At 39.5% G+C, this 15,419-nt stretch overlaps 1 protein-coding gene across 2 annotated transcripts in view; it reads left to right on the top strand.

The window, feature by feature from the left end:
- LOC308413095 (adenylate cyclase type 1-like) overlaps positions 1–15,419 on the top strand; it is a 42,337-nt gene that overhangs the window by 24,118 nt on the left and 2,800 nt on the right. The window contains exons 5-16 of one of the 2 annotated variants that reach the window (XM_080907887.1): positions 6,078–6,205; positions 7,239–7,397; positions 7,870–8,011; positions 9,629–9,784; positions 11,538–11,735; positions 11,839–11,936; positions 12,091–12,175; positions 12,681–12,770; positions 13,263–13,525; positions 14,274–14,400; positions 15,023–15,139; positions 15,268–15,414. In XM_080907887.1, the coding sequence (XP_080764013.1) occupies positions 6,078–6,205; positions 7,239–7,397; positions 7,870–8,011; positions 9,629–9,784; positions 11,538–11,735; positions 11,839–11,936; positions 12,091–12,175; positions 12,681–12,770; positions 13,263–13,525; positions 14,274–14,400; positions 15,023–15,139; positions 15,268–15,414 (1,710 nt within the window). Of the gene's footprint in view, positions 1–6,077; positions 6,206–7,238; positions 7,398–7,869; positions 8,012–9,628; positions 9,785–11,537; positions 11,736–11,838; positions 11,937–12,090; positions 12,176–12,680; positions 12,771–13,262; positions 13,526–14,273; positions 14,401–15,022; positions 15,185–15,267; positions 15,415–15,419 lie in introns of both variants that reach the window. The other variant, XM_080907886.1, reaches the window with a different exon arrangement.

Raw genomic sequence — 15,419 nt, 5'->3', positions numbered from 1 at the left:
GCTGGGCTGACAGGAGTATAACATATTTTATGCTCCTGTCCCCTATTTTTTTAAGAGACAAAGCCTGTATTTCTTGCGCTGTGTCATATTAAGTTGGTGTGTCTGTTGGAGGGGGTAGGGGGGTAGCTTGAAAATTGAAGTTTACAGGAAACCCACTCACACTGATCAGTATTTGCTGTTTGATTCCCACCACCCACATGAGCACAAGCTGGGAGTAATTATAACTCTTCACCACCAGGCTGACTACCACTGAGACCAAACACAAGGAGCGCATCTCAGGAAGGCTTTGAAACCTTATCGTTACTCAGACTTGGTGTTTGCTGAAGCTGTGAAAATACAACACACGATTGACACCCAGATTATTATTCCATACATAGCTGAAGTGATCAGATTTACTGTACTGTAGAAATCATCTAAACGTAGCTAGATGTTTTACAAATAATATAGAAAAAATATAGAGAGAGAGACAGAAAGATTGACATTTGCAGTGGTTGTTTTTTAAGGATATGAAGAGATGAGGGACATTTATTTCAAAGACACTAATGTCATTTGGCACACCAAATGGTCTTCTTGAGCCCCCCTCTCACTCTATAAACACTTCCTCTCCCTGGCTGAGTTTCCAGCAATCTGTCCAGCACCCAAAACAACAGTTTCAACTGTGAGAGGAACTGAGATTAATTTATGGTTGTTATGGGTGCCATATAACATTAATAGCTCTGTACTGGTTGAGCTTTTGTGCCCGTATGCGTGCGTGTGTCGTGGCTGTTTCTGCGACAAAGTTTCACAAAGCTTTTCATTCTTGTCTCCCTTTTCTCTCCTCTTGCAACACCTCCCTGCATCACAGCTTTCAGACTCCTCCGCTCCTTGTTTCTCAGCTTTTTGATTGACATGCAGCAGCCTACTTCTCTCAACTCTGTCTTTTATGCCCCGTGGTTCTCCGCACTCTCTTCCTCTTTCATGTTTCCATTTTTAGGATGGCTCAGTGATGTATCTATCTTCTGTCTCTTACTTCCTTGACAAGTTATAGGTTCCTTTTCATTCACTCATACATGACTGTTAGAGCTTATAAAATAACCCTTTTCTGCATGTGCAGGTCATGAATGCATATGATTTGAATGATTGATTATGATTTTAAGAGGATAGCAGTTCACCTAGCTGACAAACAAATGGCTGTACAATTATTTCCTAGTTGAGTTGTAGTAAAATATCTGCAAGTGATGACTCACCTAAGTATGCGTAACCTAAGATCCAACAATAACATACCTCAAAACCTGTTATTTTCTGAAAAAAATAACTTTAGAAAAGCTGTCTGTACGCCAGTTAGTATGAGCCAAATACAACTGAATAAAATATTAGCCAAAAACTGGATTGTTCTTAAATGGAGCACAGGAACTTGTCACTGCCCACATGATGACAGCTGCCTGCCAGAACGGAAAATCTGGGTGTAGACACAATTAAATAACACTGTTTGGGTTTGTCCCATGAGCAGATGCAAAGATTGCTGTCAAGTCCTGCTGCTTCCTTCAGACTCCAGTGCGCTAAACCCAAACCAAACAAGCCAGCGTGGGCTCTTGACTAGGAGAAAGTGGGAAAAAGTGTTTCTGTTTCAAGAAAAAAAATCACATTTAAGGTTTCTATTGCAGTTTTAACAAAAGCTAAACTTACATAATACCTGAAACACAGCATGGTGTAGATTTAACAGGAGGGTCAAAATGTAGCAGGATGAAGCTGAGATTTTGTGAGGTTTTATGATTTTTCTCACACTGTCTATAATGAATCTTTCTGTTGTCTCATTATCTCTGGTTTTAAACAAAGCAATACCACTTATAGAAATGTTTTTCTACTCTCCAGGATCATACACGGATCGTATTGTACTAGTTTACACATTTGTTTAACAAGCAAAATATCCCTGGTTCAGTGCCAGGAGGAGACACGAATCTGTCGGGGTCGGATCAGTGAGGTTATTTAGTGTGAAAAAAGAGCCAGCCAAATCAAACATGCCAAGCTGCCTGCTGTGGTGACCTCTTCCCTTGAATAAGCAACTGAAAGTAGCTCTCTTGCTATCATTTTGACCTAAGACCAGACAGAAAGCAAAAAGAAGCAAATGAATTAGGTAGGTCAAATAAAAGGAGGCTGTGTGCTACAAAATAAATGTAGCATCCTGTGAGCTGGATTTTAATTTAGTCCCATATATAATGGCTCTTACATTTTTTGTAACGATACTTCAATGAATGTTGTTTTCCTCAAAATAACTGATATCCTATGAGACTGGTCTTAATGTTGGTCTTAAAATGCTGCACGAGACTTAGTGTCCAAAACGACATTAGCTTCAACTCAGATACATTTTCACCAATTTCTTTATGTTAATTAAAGAAAAACGTGTGTGTTTCCAATTCTGATCAAACATTCAATAACACCAATGCCATCTTTGAAAATAAACCAGTCCTGAAACGCCAAACAGTTGGTATTTGCCATATCTGTTAAATGCTTCACATCTACATTAATAGATTTCTTTTTTATGCCCACTCACTCCAGCCCACAAGGCTGAGTTGGGAGGAGGAAGTGTTGATATATTTTTCATTTGTTGTTGCACAGAAATTAAATTCAATCATTAAAAGAGCTGGTGGCTAAAAGGGAAACATCCACGCATATGAAGGAGATGGAAAAGCATTAATGGGGCAGGGGAAATATTGAGTTACCCCTGTAATAAATCACTCCCTGTATTGATGAAATGTTGACATGAAAAACTTTATAAGCCAAAAAAAGGAACATATGTAATGGCCTTATGTAAAATTCATAAAACTGTTTGACTACTTCTAATTAGCTGCTGCAAAAACATTGCAACTACCAATATGAACAACCACAGGGCACATTCAGGAACACGTGTGGGGAGGGGCATTTGTCTTATGTCCTTTCAGCCCCCAAAAGTTGCAGGAATGGAATCTTTAGCTCATCAACACAGCAGTGATATTTGTCTTCGTACCAGAGGCAAAGAACTGTGTGTACTGCTCTTTAGGGACTTGTAGGAAATTAAGAGATGAGCTGGCTCATCTTTTTGCTTCATAATCATTTATTGAATGTTCCGCTTCCCTGTATTTGTGTCTCTCCTTCCCTTTGTCTGTGTAGACTGAAATGTGTGCTAAGTTACATTCCTGCTAATACTACCACACAATAGTTCTGATTGCAGTGCTCAGTATAAATCCTAATCACATTAAGACATGGCAAAAAAGGTTGTCTTAAAACTGCTTTTCTTTCTTTGTAAATTGAAGTAAGTGTCAAAATCTACCTAATGTTCTGTAACTAGTTACACTGATGACCACCCAGATTGCCCACAATGCTTCAGTCATATGACACTGGTAATCCTGCTTGGGTCTGAATCAGCTCCTAAGCCCTCACACTGCAGCTTAGCACAGGAAAAGTACAAAGTAGGAGACACTGTAAGCACCGGGGCTTTCCCCTGTTTCCTGTAGCTTCAGCTGTGTCTCACTATAGCCCCATCTGTTATTGCTCCACTTTGCCCAGAGTTAGGCTGAAGAGACCTCAGTGGCTCTGTTACAATATTTTTTTTTTTTTTTAAAGTTCTTAGTGGGAGTCTTTACAGTGCTGTGCAAAAGTCTTGAGTCACCTCTAATTTCTTATTTCTAATAGTTTCCTTCCAAGGAGGCTTCTAAGGCTGCTTTCGCTACTCATTTTCAGATGATTTTTATTTTTAAGCCACATTTCATTCACACACAAACACAAAAGCTAACACATAAATGAACCAGTGTTGTGGCAAAACAAAGAAGACAGCATGGCCACAAACTAGCTTTAAATCTTTAGGCACTCTGTTACTAGCAGCCTCTCCTTTTGTTTGTTTACAGATTTAAATTTAGAACTGCCTAAAAAGAGAGCTCCATGCATTTGACTTATTGTCAAATAAATGTCATTGCCTTTCTAATCTAAAAAGATTTGGGGAAACTGAACAAGTTGAGGGCTACTGTTTGCTGAGTCCTAATCAGAAATGGTCTCAATTGAAACGTGGCTGTTTGCAGTCATCCTTAAGGAAGGGAAACAAGGAGAAAAGGAATCCCAGCTCATACAAGAGCTGGACTGAAAATCAATGGCAGCAAATCTTGGAGCGATTCATCCAACTTTGATATTTTTGGTTCAAGTTTTGGAAATATGTACAGATGTTAGGAGACGGCACAACAGAGAGTGTCTAGTATAATGCTATATTTATCATTTAAAAAGAATAGAATTAGTCGCTGTAGAAGGGAATATGCTAGGATTCAAAAAAACAATTTTTTGTTGAAAGTTTCAAGAGTCCAGTAAAGGCTAGATCATGCTTCTTTCATAGTTGCTGTAGTAAATTCATGCTTTTCTTAATCAACTATATCAAGTGTCAAGAGCGACCAAGGCAGCAAAGGTTAATTGCAGTGCAAAAAAAGAAACCAGGAAGGCAGATAAAAACAGACCAAATTTAGAAAGCTATACATGTTATGTAGCACAATAATGTCATTTTATTTTCGTATCTATTTAAACTAGGCTATTTAAAATTGTAATCCTCATACAAATTAGTTGGTATTCTTTTGATCTTTAGTTCTATATATGGGGCTTTAATTTAAGAGAAAATGTCTTTCACAGAGCAAAACTGCCAAGAGCCGCTCAGCACACTGCTGCTGCATAACACTCGGTCTTTTGTAGGTTTGTGTCTAAGAATATATTTTGTACAAACAGCCGCCATGCCACTGAGTACTTAAAAAGCATGACCACAGCAGGTAAACTTGCACAAGACAAAGAGCAGCTGCTAACGAGCCCTGGCTATCTTGCCGAATTTCACATGGCTCCCATGTTAAAAATAGAGCACCCGTCTTGTCATGTGCCCACCGATGTGCATAATTATGAGTCTTTGTGCTCTTCACATGCATGGCCAGCAATCCCATTACCTCCATGGAAACAATGAAGGGTTATGAGAAGGCACCCACGGTAACCTGGTCTCCCTGGTAAAATGAATGCCTGTTGCTCATATCCTGTAATAATGGGTTATATTTGTAAGCTGTTTTTTTCATGCCACTGCTCATTGTGTCTAAAGAGTGAGAGTGAGTAGAGAGTGACTCACCTTATTCCCTAAAATGAAACTGATCCTTTAATATATCACAGCATTGTGGGAGCCATTTTTAGTACGAGTCCATATTTTTAACATTTTTAATGAGATACCGATAAAGAAGCGCAAATATCTTTCTGTCGCAGTCTTGATTTGTTTGGCCACAGAACTGTCTCGTATACACCGCACAGTCAGTCTCATCCCGTCTTCACAATCAGCTTTTATGTTTTAATGTATGATTAGCACGACCATGTCACTTTCGTGACAAGCTCTCTAATTTAAGTTGCAGGACCATAGGTGGTGTCGATACTGAATGAGCATCAGGCAGTTTCTCTCAATAGCACAGAGGTTAAAATAGAGGGGAGAAAACTAAAAGCTGCTAAGCATCTCAAAAAAGATATAGAGCCACCAAAACATCAACTTTTGTCTTGGGAAGTTCTGTTTTAAAGCCTCAACTTCACTATTTAGTTGTTTTTTGACCTTCTCACCATGCAGTGCACCTTTGAAATGGTCAAAGACACTTAAGAACAAGTTAGAGGCATTGCAGGCCTGAGTTAACAAGGAGTTTCTGTAATGAATAGTGTATTTTGACATAATTTAAATGTACTCAAATCTTATATTAACGATGTTACCATTGCAAGTCTGCAAGTCTGAAACCACCTGCATCATGAACCTAATCAATCTTGGAAACCGAGCAGCCTGAAGCTACACTTAGAAATTAAACTGCTGGGTATGGATCACATTAATCAGTGTAAGGGAAAAATTATATTTGAATGACAGGATGTTTCAATCAAAGCATCCCTGCTCTTAGATGCCTCTCGTGTGACTTTGATTAAACTGGAGGAAAGTTGCTTTTTAATGTGTATTTTTTCAACATGACTAATTACTATTTTTTTGTATACGTTTAAAACTGCTGTAGCATCAGTTTGATTGTGTAAGTAAGGGTGATTTCTTTTCTTAAAAATTCTCCTTAAATTGTCTCTGTGACTGACAGGAGAACCACTGTCGCAGGATTAAGATCCTGGGAGATTGTTACTACTGTGTGTCTGGACTGACACAACCCAAGACCGACCACGCCCACTGCTGTGTAGAAATGGGTCTCGATATGATTGACACCATAACGTGAGTCTCTTATGCCTGTGGTTTTCATGTGTGACCCGAGAACACATTTACCCCTTCCAAACTCTGACGCAAAAGTCTTCAAAAAAACAGCAGTGTTCAAAGTCGGGAGGGGGGGGGGGAGCTTTAGGGGGGAAGTAATAGGCTATGTTTTTCTTTTTCTTTTTTTTTATTTAATTAGAAAGTCGCTGTTTTCTTTGTATAGTTTGGAAGTGAAAAAAGATGCACAAGAAAGTTAGAGACGGAGAAGCTCCAGAAGATTACATCAGATGCTTTTCATGATTTGACTGTAAGTCTGTTAATTAAGATTAAGATCAGATTTCTCCACCAACACTGATTAAATAAAAATGCCCAGCTTTTCAGTCTTTTTGTTCTCGGTCTATTTTGGTATGTTAGAGCAGAGCAGAGCATTTCTGAACAGCTTCTGGTCCTTGAAGACATCGTGACAGATTGTTATATCTATTTATAAAGGACATTTGTGGAAACAGATTCTTAATTTTGGATGTGTGTATCACCTGCATTCGACCTCAATTATTTGTGATCTTAATGTTAATGAGATCGTTTGCTGAATGAATGAAATCAGCGCCGGGTGTACATTTCAAACCATGAAAGAGTTGGCAAATTAGTTGATGTAAACTTCTTATTTAATTACTATATGTGTTCATATACAGTCATACATACATGTAATACATTGTTATTGTAACACTGTGTTTTTTGTGCTGTTTTTAATGCTCTGCCAAATTATAGGCAAACTATTCGATTTAGACAGAGTTGGACAGTTGGGAAAAATGTAGTCACATTATTTGCCAATTTAAAAGATGACAGTTAAAAATTATGGAAGTGTTTGATATTGAAATGGTCCAGATATCATTTAAAAGTATTCAGATTAAAATACACATTGTTTTAAATCCAGTGGATTAGGTTATTAATTATTTTTTAAAGTAATCTGACCAAACTCTGGATATAGATAAAAATATATAGATATTGCCCTGCCATATTACCTCACTGAGACTCTCCATGTTTTTTGTCTGTACAGGTCAGTAGCAGAGGCCACAGAAGTCAACCTAAACATGCGCGTGGGCTTGCATACCGGTCGAGTGTTGTGTGGAGTGCTGGGTCTTAGGAAATGGCAGTATGATGTGTGGTCAAATGATGTGACTCTGGCCAATGTGATGGAAGCTGGAGGACTACCTGGGTCAGTACTCAGCATTTTAAAAGCATACAAGCCTGAACAGCTTCAGACTATTTGTCTCCGCTCTGTTATGGTACCCTGGAAAAAACATCTTGACACATTAAGTGATTTCTAACAAATAAGGTGTTAATATTTTTTGCTCTAGAATCAGTCTTGTTCCCTGTGTTTTTAAAGCATTAGTCGGTGATTTAAGCTAAATCAGGAAACAAGGCCAACTGCAGGGAAGACCCTTATGGTTGAATTTTCCCCACTGGACAAAGAAATAAAGAGAAGCACAGAAGCAGATTCAATTCATCCACAAACTTCAGGCAATGCAATTGTGTGTATCATTACAAACAAATTACCCAAAGAATCTTATTAAGACCCACCAAAGCAGAATTTCACAAGTTATTGTGAACACATCCTTTAGCTCTTGACTCTTCTGCTTATAAGACTTGTTTTAATATTTGCTCTGCTTCCCTTATCTGTACCACAGGAAAGTTCACATTACCAGATCTACACTCGAGTGCCTAAACGGAGACTATGAGGTGGAGCCTGGAAACGGCCATGAAAGGAGCACCTTCCTTCAAAAACATGAAATCGAAACCTTCTTTATAGTGCCATCTCACCGACGGAAGGTACCCAGTTGCACTTCTGTGTTTAGTAATATACTGTATTTATATCTTCAGTAAAAATGAATGAAATCACAGCAATAGTTTTCTATTTGTTTAAACCATTGCCTTGGATGAACCTTTTCGTACTGAGACAGTTTACTGTACATATTAGCTTCCATAGGTAATCCATATTAATTGACCTAACTGGTAAATCAGAACAGGACAGGTTGACAAAGCAGGTTTATCCTGGCCAGTCACTTCAGTAGAAGGATCTACTAGAAAACATGCTTCAAAGACTGTAGAAATGTAGTGCAGTTTGACTACAGAGCTCTCACCCATTTGTTGTTGAGCTGATCTCACGTTCAGCCTGTAATGGATTGGACTGGGGCTACAGAGAGAAAGAAGAAGAAAAAAAACAGCCCGTGGCATCTATCATCTTAAATTTGCACAGTCCGACAAACTTAAAGAGATATGTGTGTGTCAGTGCATCCACATAAGCATGCACATTTCCAACAGATGTGCCCCAAGCAGCTGGAGAGGGAATTTCAGTCTTGTTACTGTATAACTCTATAAAGCCTTCCTTCTCCTCTCTCCTCTCCTCTCCTCTCCTCTCCTCTCCTCCCTTCTACCTGCCTAACAATATTTCTTGCAGCAGGTTTTATGTTATGCAAGCCCACGCTTGCACATAGGTTACATGGTGCCTTATATGAACCTGTTGTATCCCCGTTGCGTGTATTTTTCTTTGAAATGTGAGAGACTTGGCTAATCCTCTAGCTGATGGTTTAACTTCATCAAAGACACGGCTCAAAATAAGATAGGCACAGACTGTATTGTTGGATAGGCTGATATTCTCACTTAGAGACATACGGTGGGGTTACAGATTAAAGGAAAAGCTCAACCCTTGACCCCAACAATTAAGGTTTGAAGTAGTTTCATAATGCTCATAATGTTGCTGGGGGCATTTTGCTGGCATGGTTTGGTTATTCTTGTGCCCTTACAAGGAAGGTTCAAATAGTTTTTAGCAATCACTTATAATATATATTAAATCATTTTGTATCTAAATAAGCGCAATCTCTCCCACAATTAGAGTGCCCCCATCCATTGGGTGTCACTGAGTGGTTTGATGAGTATGAAAATAATTGGCACCACCAGCTCTCAACCTTGTTGAATATTTATCAGCAATTTTGGACTGATTTGTCAGAAAAGGCTTGTCACTGTCATCACCTTCCAATAGCTTTTGGAAGAATGAATTTCTGTGTTTCCAGTAGATTTCCAGTGATCTGAAGCTGGTGGACAAATGGCCTTACTAAGAAATGCTATGTTGCATTTTCCCCTCAATTTGCCATTTGTCTCTATTTTCAGCTTTATGTGTTGATGATGACATATTTTTGTTGTTTCAAATGGTGCTTAAACACACGTTCTTCAACAGTTTACTGAAAGAGAAACGAGGGCATCAGAGTCACCAAAGGACTGATGTACCTTATTTTAACTGCATTGTTGAGCATGAGCATGATAATAATGACTGGATGCATGTGTCAAGTCCATAGTGCCTGTGCATGAATTATAGACCCTTACATAATATATATTACTGTATGGGATATCATGACTAAATACTTGTTCCCATTTCTTATCTGGTGGCAGATATTCCCAGGATTGATTCTTTCGGATATAAAGCCCGCCAAAAAGATGAAGTTCAAAACTGTGTGCTACTTACTAGTGCAGCTTATGCACTGCAGGAAGATGTTCAAGGCTGAGATTCCCTTCTCCAATGTCATGAACTGCGAGGACGGTGATAAGGTATAAACTCTCAGTGTCTGTGTTGACGTTTCTGTGTTTGTTCTTACTGTGATTTCCGAATAGACGCAACACTGAGTGAAAACCTGGTGAAAAAATTAGGCTTGTGTGTTCTGTGTCATAGGAAAAGGGGTAATGGAGCGTCCTTTTTTAAAGGTCCCTATCCAGTCAGTATGTTGGTCTTGGCAGAAATGTCAATGAGCCTGTTAACCCTTTCAGGCTCAAATTAAGTTTTTGTTGCTAATGCACAAAAGAATACCTGCAGTGGTACTTCTGAGTAAAAAACACTCATAAAATATGTATGTGGGGTAATCAGGTTGTTAGCTTTTAACTGTTGCAACTCTGCAACGCCTGCCTTGAGAGGGTTAATATGGCTAACTGTTAGAAGAAGTGTTGTGTTATTTAACCTTATATGTCTGTAAATTTTTGCACCTACTGCTTAAACAAGGAGTTTCCTGGGTCCGTGTGTGTGTGTGTTTGTGTGTCTGTTGTACATATTTTCCTGTTAGTAAGGTGTGTAGAATTTATATATAAACTTAAAGGTACAATAATGTTGGTTTGTGTGTAACATATTTTACAAGTGGCTTTTTTCCTAGAAATTTATGGAAGTTTCAGTTTTTAAGATGTTGGCCTTTTTAAGATGTTCAAATAATCTTTACCTCACACTGCATGATTATATGTCTCCCCATTAACGGTAATCACAGCATCCTCCCATCAGAGACAACAAGCAGATTAGCATAATACACAAAACAGTAAAAGCTTATGGCCTTTGTCATGGGCGGTTTAGTTGTAGTAAACCTTCCACTGAATGGTAAATTCAAATTCAGGCCACACACACTAGTGCTCAGTGAAAAGATGTATGCATTCAAGACACGAATGCAAGCAATATGAGGGACGAGGGATGAATGAATAGGATAGCTGGTGCAGCAGACACGGTTACATGATGTGTCCCGTGCTGCACTGAGCACAATATAGAACATAAGGAGACGTCAGGATCTGCAGGCCACTGTGTTTCTGCCTTATAAATAAACCAAAACAAGAGAGTGGGGAATGCAAAAAGAAATGGGGGGAGTGAAAATGGGCCAGATATAAAGACTGGACTGGTGAAGGGGATATAAACAGAAGTGAATATATGGAAGCAGGTAAGAAAATAAGGAAATAAATATGAAAAAATAAAGAATGAATATACATACGATGAGTGAGTAAGAGCAAGGTGAGGTAAGAAGATGGTATTACAAAAAAACTGAAGTTGAAAATAAGAAGTAAGCAAGTGGATACACTTAGAGAAGAGACAAAGAAAGGAGACAGTGGCACAGGAAACGAAGCAGAAGAAATCAGTGACATCCGTGAGCTGAGCACATCCATGTCATGTCACGAGCTCGTGAACACCGGTGATCCTTGATCATGCTCTGATCACCTACTGTGCTGTGTTCAGATAGCATGCTAACTTACATGAACAAACACACCTACACGTACACACACACATACCCAAGGTGTTTGCTAAGCTGCTCACTTTGGCTGCCGAGGACACAGCAGGGTGCTTTCAGTAATGAAGTTAAGTGTGAAGGCAATGTCCTAATTTGAAAGTATAATCAGCTGCCTGTGTTTATTGTTGACTCTTATTCATCTGTGTTCCTAATATGATAATACTCAGGCATTGCAGAGAATACAGGGTGCTGTATTCACCAAACTATTGTTGTTTAAGCTCTGCATTGTAAAGTGAGTGGAGATTTCTTTTCATTTTGTTTTCCACCAGCGGAGGGCCATGCGAACGGCTCCACAGAAAATGAGGAACCGCTCCAACGCTAACCAGGCTAATGTGATCCAGAGCAGCCCCAGAACACGGGTCAACCGCTACATCGGTCGGCTGATTGAAGCCCGTCAGACCGAGTCTGACACGGCAGACCTCAACTTCCTCACGCTCATGTATAAATGCTCTGAGCGTGAGCACAGGGTGAGGGATTTGAGAAACTGCACTGAGATGTTGCTCAATCATGTTACAATTCCACATTTTATTGTTTGGTTACTCGCTCTTTTTGGGTTTTGCCATTGTGCAGTACCACCAGGTGCCTGATGAGTACTTCACCAGCGCAGTGGTCCTCTCCCTGATCCTAGCTGCTTTGTTTGGCCTTGTCTATCTTCTCATCATACCACAGTATGTACCAAAAATGCTTCTGTGGGTCCCTTCTTTGTCTTTCTTTTTTTTTTTTTTCCCTTCCCATTATTTTATCTCTCCAGCTGCCTCTTTAACATACCGAAGTCTGTCTTACTAACCCCATCATTCCCCTCTCTCCTTTTTTCTTTCTCAGGGGCACAGTGGTGCTAGTTCTTCTCGTCTTCTGCATCTGTTTCCTTGTAGCTTGTATCATGTACCTCCATATCACTAGAATACAGGTAACTACAGATGCTTTCCTTATCCTATTGAAGTGAAGGTCTTTTTTTTTTCATTTATTAGAGCATTAACCTACACCACAGATGCATCTACCTTCTGTTATCTGCAGTTTAGAAAACCTGGCAAGGGAAATGTTCTCCTGTATAGGTTTTTGCTGACCAAAGACAAATTATAAATGTATTTTGTGAAACCATGTAAGAACAATTTAATAACCACTAGCTTTGAGGTTACATCTATGCCCCTGTGTTGTATTTAAATTAAAATCGCTCTTCTAGAATTTGACCAGTTTAGAAGCTTTTTTAAGCTTTGTAGCTTCTCACATGCTTGTCTTTTTTCTCTTTTTCTTTCCTCAAACCCAAAAAATTCTTGTCCATCATAACATTTGTTCTTCCTCAAGCTGTACTTATAGTTATTAACACTCTGACAGATTATATTGGTGTTGTCTAAATGCATTCAAGGTATTCTAGGCAGTATTTATATAATAGTCTCTATATTTTTTTCTGTCAGTGTTTTCCAGGGTGCCTGACCATTCAGATTCGCACTGCTCTCTGTATTCTCATAGTGCTCTTAATCTACGCTGTGGCCCAGGCCTGTGTGGTAAGTGTAAATGCAACAGTAAAAAAGTGTCATCTGCCACAAACTACCCACCTGACTGGCCAGCCAGCTAGTAAGAAAAATCTCACCGTGTTTTGAGCTGCTGCTGTTCCCTCTGATTTAACGGTGCCAGTGGGCTTATTTTAAAAATATGTTTAATTATTATTTTAGAGGTGTTGCTTTAGATGATGTGCAGTTGACTGTGAAATTAATAAAGCTAAAATTGTGGCGTTATCATAATTTAATTATCACATTTTTGCTGTGTTTACATATGTCATGTATAACATAAATCTGAAAGCATTCAAAGTTTGAATTATGGTCATGCTATGTATTTAAACAGCTTACACTATCCAGCTGTACAGTGCTGTTCAACTCATGTGTTTTGTTTTTTCTTTAATGAAATGTGCAGACAAGGCAGACCGTGAATGTAGATGAGCATTAAGCCTTTCTCCAGAAATATTTCTCACTTTGCATCGCTGTGTTTGCTTTTGACAGGTGGGCTGCATGCCCTGGCTGTGGGGTAGTGCCAATACAAACAGTTCCATCATCATCATTGATGTGGATAGCGGCGCCAACCACACCATGGCAGAACTTCCTTGTGACGGCGCCCGCTACGCCTTTCTCTCATGTGTGGTGGGCACACTTACCCTGGCGCTTTTCTTGCGCGTCTCCTGGATGCCAAAGATGGCGCTAATGCTTCTTCTGGGGGTGCTGTATCTCACCGTGTTGGAGCTCAGCGGCTTTCGCAAGACTGCAGGGTGAGAGGTTCACGCCACGACGTATTCAGAAAGCTCAGACACATTCCTGACTTTCCCTGAAGTTATATGACAACAATGAAGTGAGAGATCTCGCACAGTTGTTATGCATCATGCATTATGTGCGTCAGTCGGGTATCAGAGGTAATGCCTGGCTGTGTAATAAACAGATAGGCAAGAGTTGGAAGAGCATTTACAGTACATGTGCTGAGATGTATGTGTGTGGAGGAGTTGTTGCTTGTCTTCAGCCCACACACTCTTTCATTTTCCACCCTTTGAAGCAGCACACATGCTTATTAGTTCCAAATCAGAAGCCTAAAAGGACAATGTGGGCTGCATGATGGGACCACGTTAGCTATTTCAACCCAGTACTGAGGGACCATGCCAATTTTATTAGAGCTCAGATCCCAAATGTGCAACTGAAAAAAAAAAGATTATTCTGAATTTGTTCAGGTCAAGGTAAGGATTAGTTTTGAAAAAAAAAAAAACTTTTAGATTTAATCATGCACAAGTTAATAGTAATATTCCATGATTTCAGAATACGTTATAAGCACAATAAAGTTGTTTTGTTTTGTTTTTTTTGCTTGCTTTGTTTCCATGTCCTTCTAAAAAAGCCCTTGCTTTCATACTTTTGTAAAGTAACTCTACTTGTGATCACTCCCGACGCTGTGGGGGGTCCATTCAACCCTCCTGTGTAGTTTTCTGTGTGGTCTGGTCCAGTGCTGACTTGTGCAATTGGTCTCTTCCGCAGTGGGGGGTCCTTCCACATCCGGGGCTATGAGCCCATCCTGTCTCTGTTGCTCTTTGTCAGTGCCCTTGCCCTCCACTCCAGGCAACTTGACCTCAAACTACGTCTGGACTTCCTATGGGCTGTACAGGTCAGGAAGTGTGCAATGATATCTCTGTGCATATGAAAAAAGGCTATGGATATACATTTCTGGAGGATGTGCAACCATGCTTCCAAAGTAAACTCTGAAAAACCTTTTCTAGTTTTTGTTTAAAGGTGTTGCAGGGATCACATTTAAAATGAGCAAACAAATGTTTGTGTGCATGTTTGATCAAACACAACAAAAAAAACTTCCGTTAAAATGATTATTGAATCATTGCAATTGGATTTTTAAAAAATTATTTGGTTTGTTTTTTTTACTTTTTACAACGCAACCCAACTTCTTTTGGAAATGAGGTTGTATATTTATAGGCTGCCAGATGTCTGTTCTTGGCAACAAAAAAAGAGTAAGAAGCTTCTTCTAGCTCGGTTTCATTTGGCACTGAGCGTTTTGCATAGGGGGATAGAAGTGTTGAAGCTGAATTTAAGCCATTTAACCCTTTAACTAGCAGGATTAGTCATGTAATGTACCCAAGTCTATTAATCATACTCTGACGCTTACAGCAGTCTGATGCTCACAAGTCATTTTAGTGACACCATGTGGTGGAAATATGAAGCAAGCTTTGGTTCTCACAGCTATATCTGGATATTTTGTGTGCTACTTTTCCTGCCAGGCGGAGGAGGAAAGAGATGGAATGGAGAAAGTAAAGCTGGACAACAGGAGGATCCTCTTCAATCTGCTGCCTGCACACGTGGCTCAACACTTCTTAATGTCAAACCCAAGAAACATGGTGAGCCACGATAATAGACAGGCAGGCAGGCAGACAGACAAACAGGTAGATAAAAAGGCTGAAACCAGAAATGACTAATGATCACATCTAAGAATATTTTTTACTGTATTGTTTTTCTTTTCCTTTAGGATCTGTACTATCAGTCCTATGCACAAGTTGGCGTCCTATTTGCCTCAATCCCGAACTTCAACGATTTCTACATCGAGCTGGATGGCAACAACATGGGAGTGGAATGCTTGAGGCTACTGAACGAGATCATTGCTGACTTTGACGAGGTCTT

The sequence above is a fragment of the Rhamphochromis sp. 'chilingali' genome, assembly GCF_963969265.1.
Source record: "Rhamphochromis sp. 'chilingali' genome assembly, chromosome: 16".
Classification (NCBI taxonomy): domain Eukaryota; kingdom Metazoa; phylum Chordata; class Actinopteri; order Cichliformes; family Cichlidae; genus Rhamphochromis; species Rhamphochromis sp. 'chilingali'.
The sequence above is the reverse complement of the archived record's forward strand: the minus strand, read 5'-3'. Positions and strand labels throughout refer to the sequence as shown.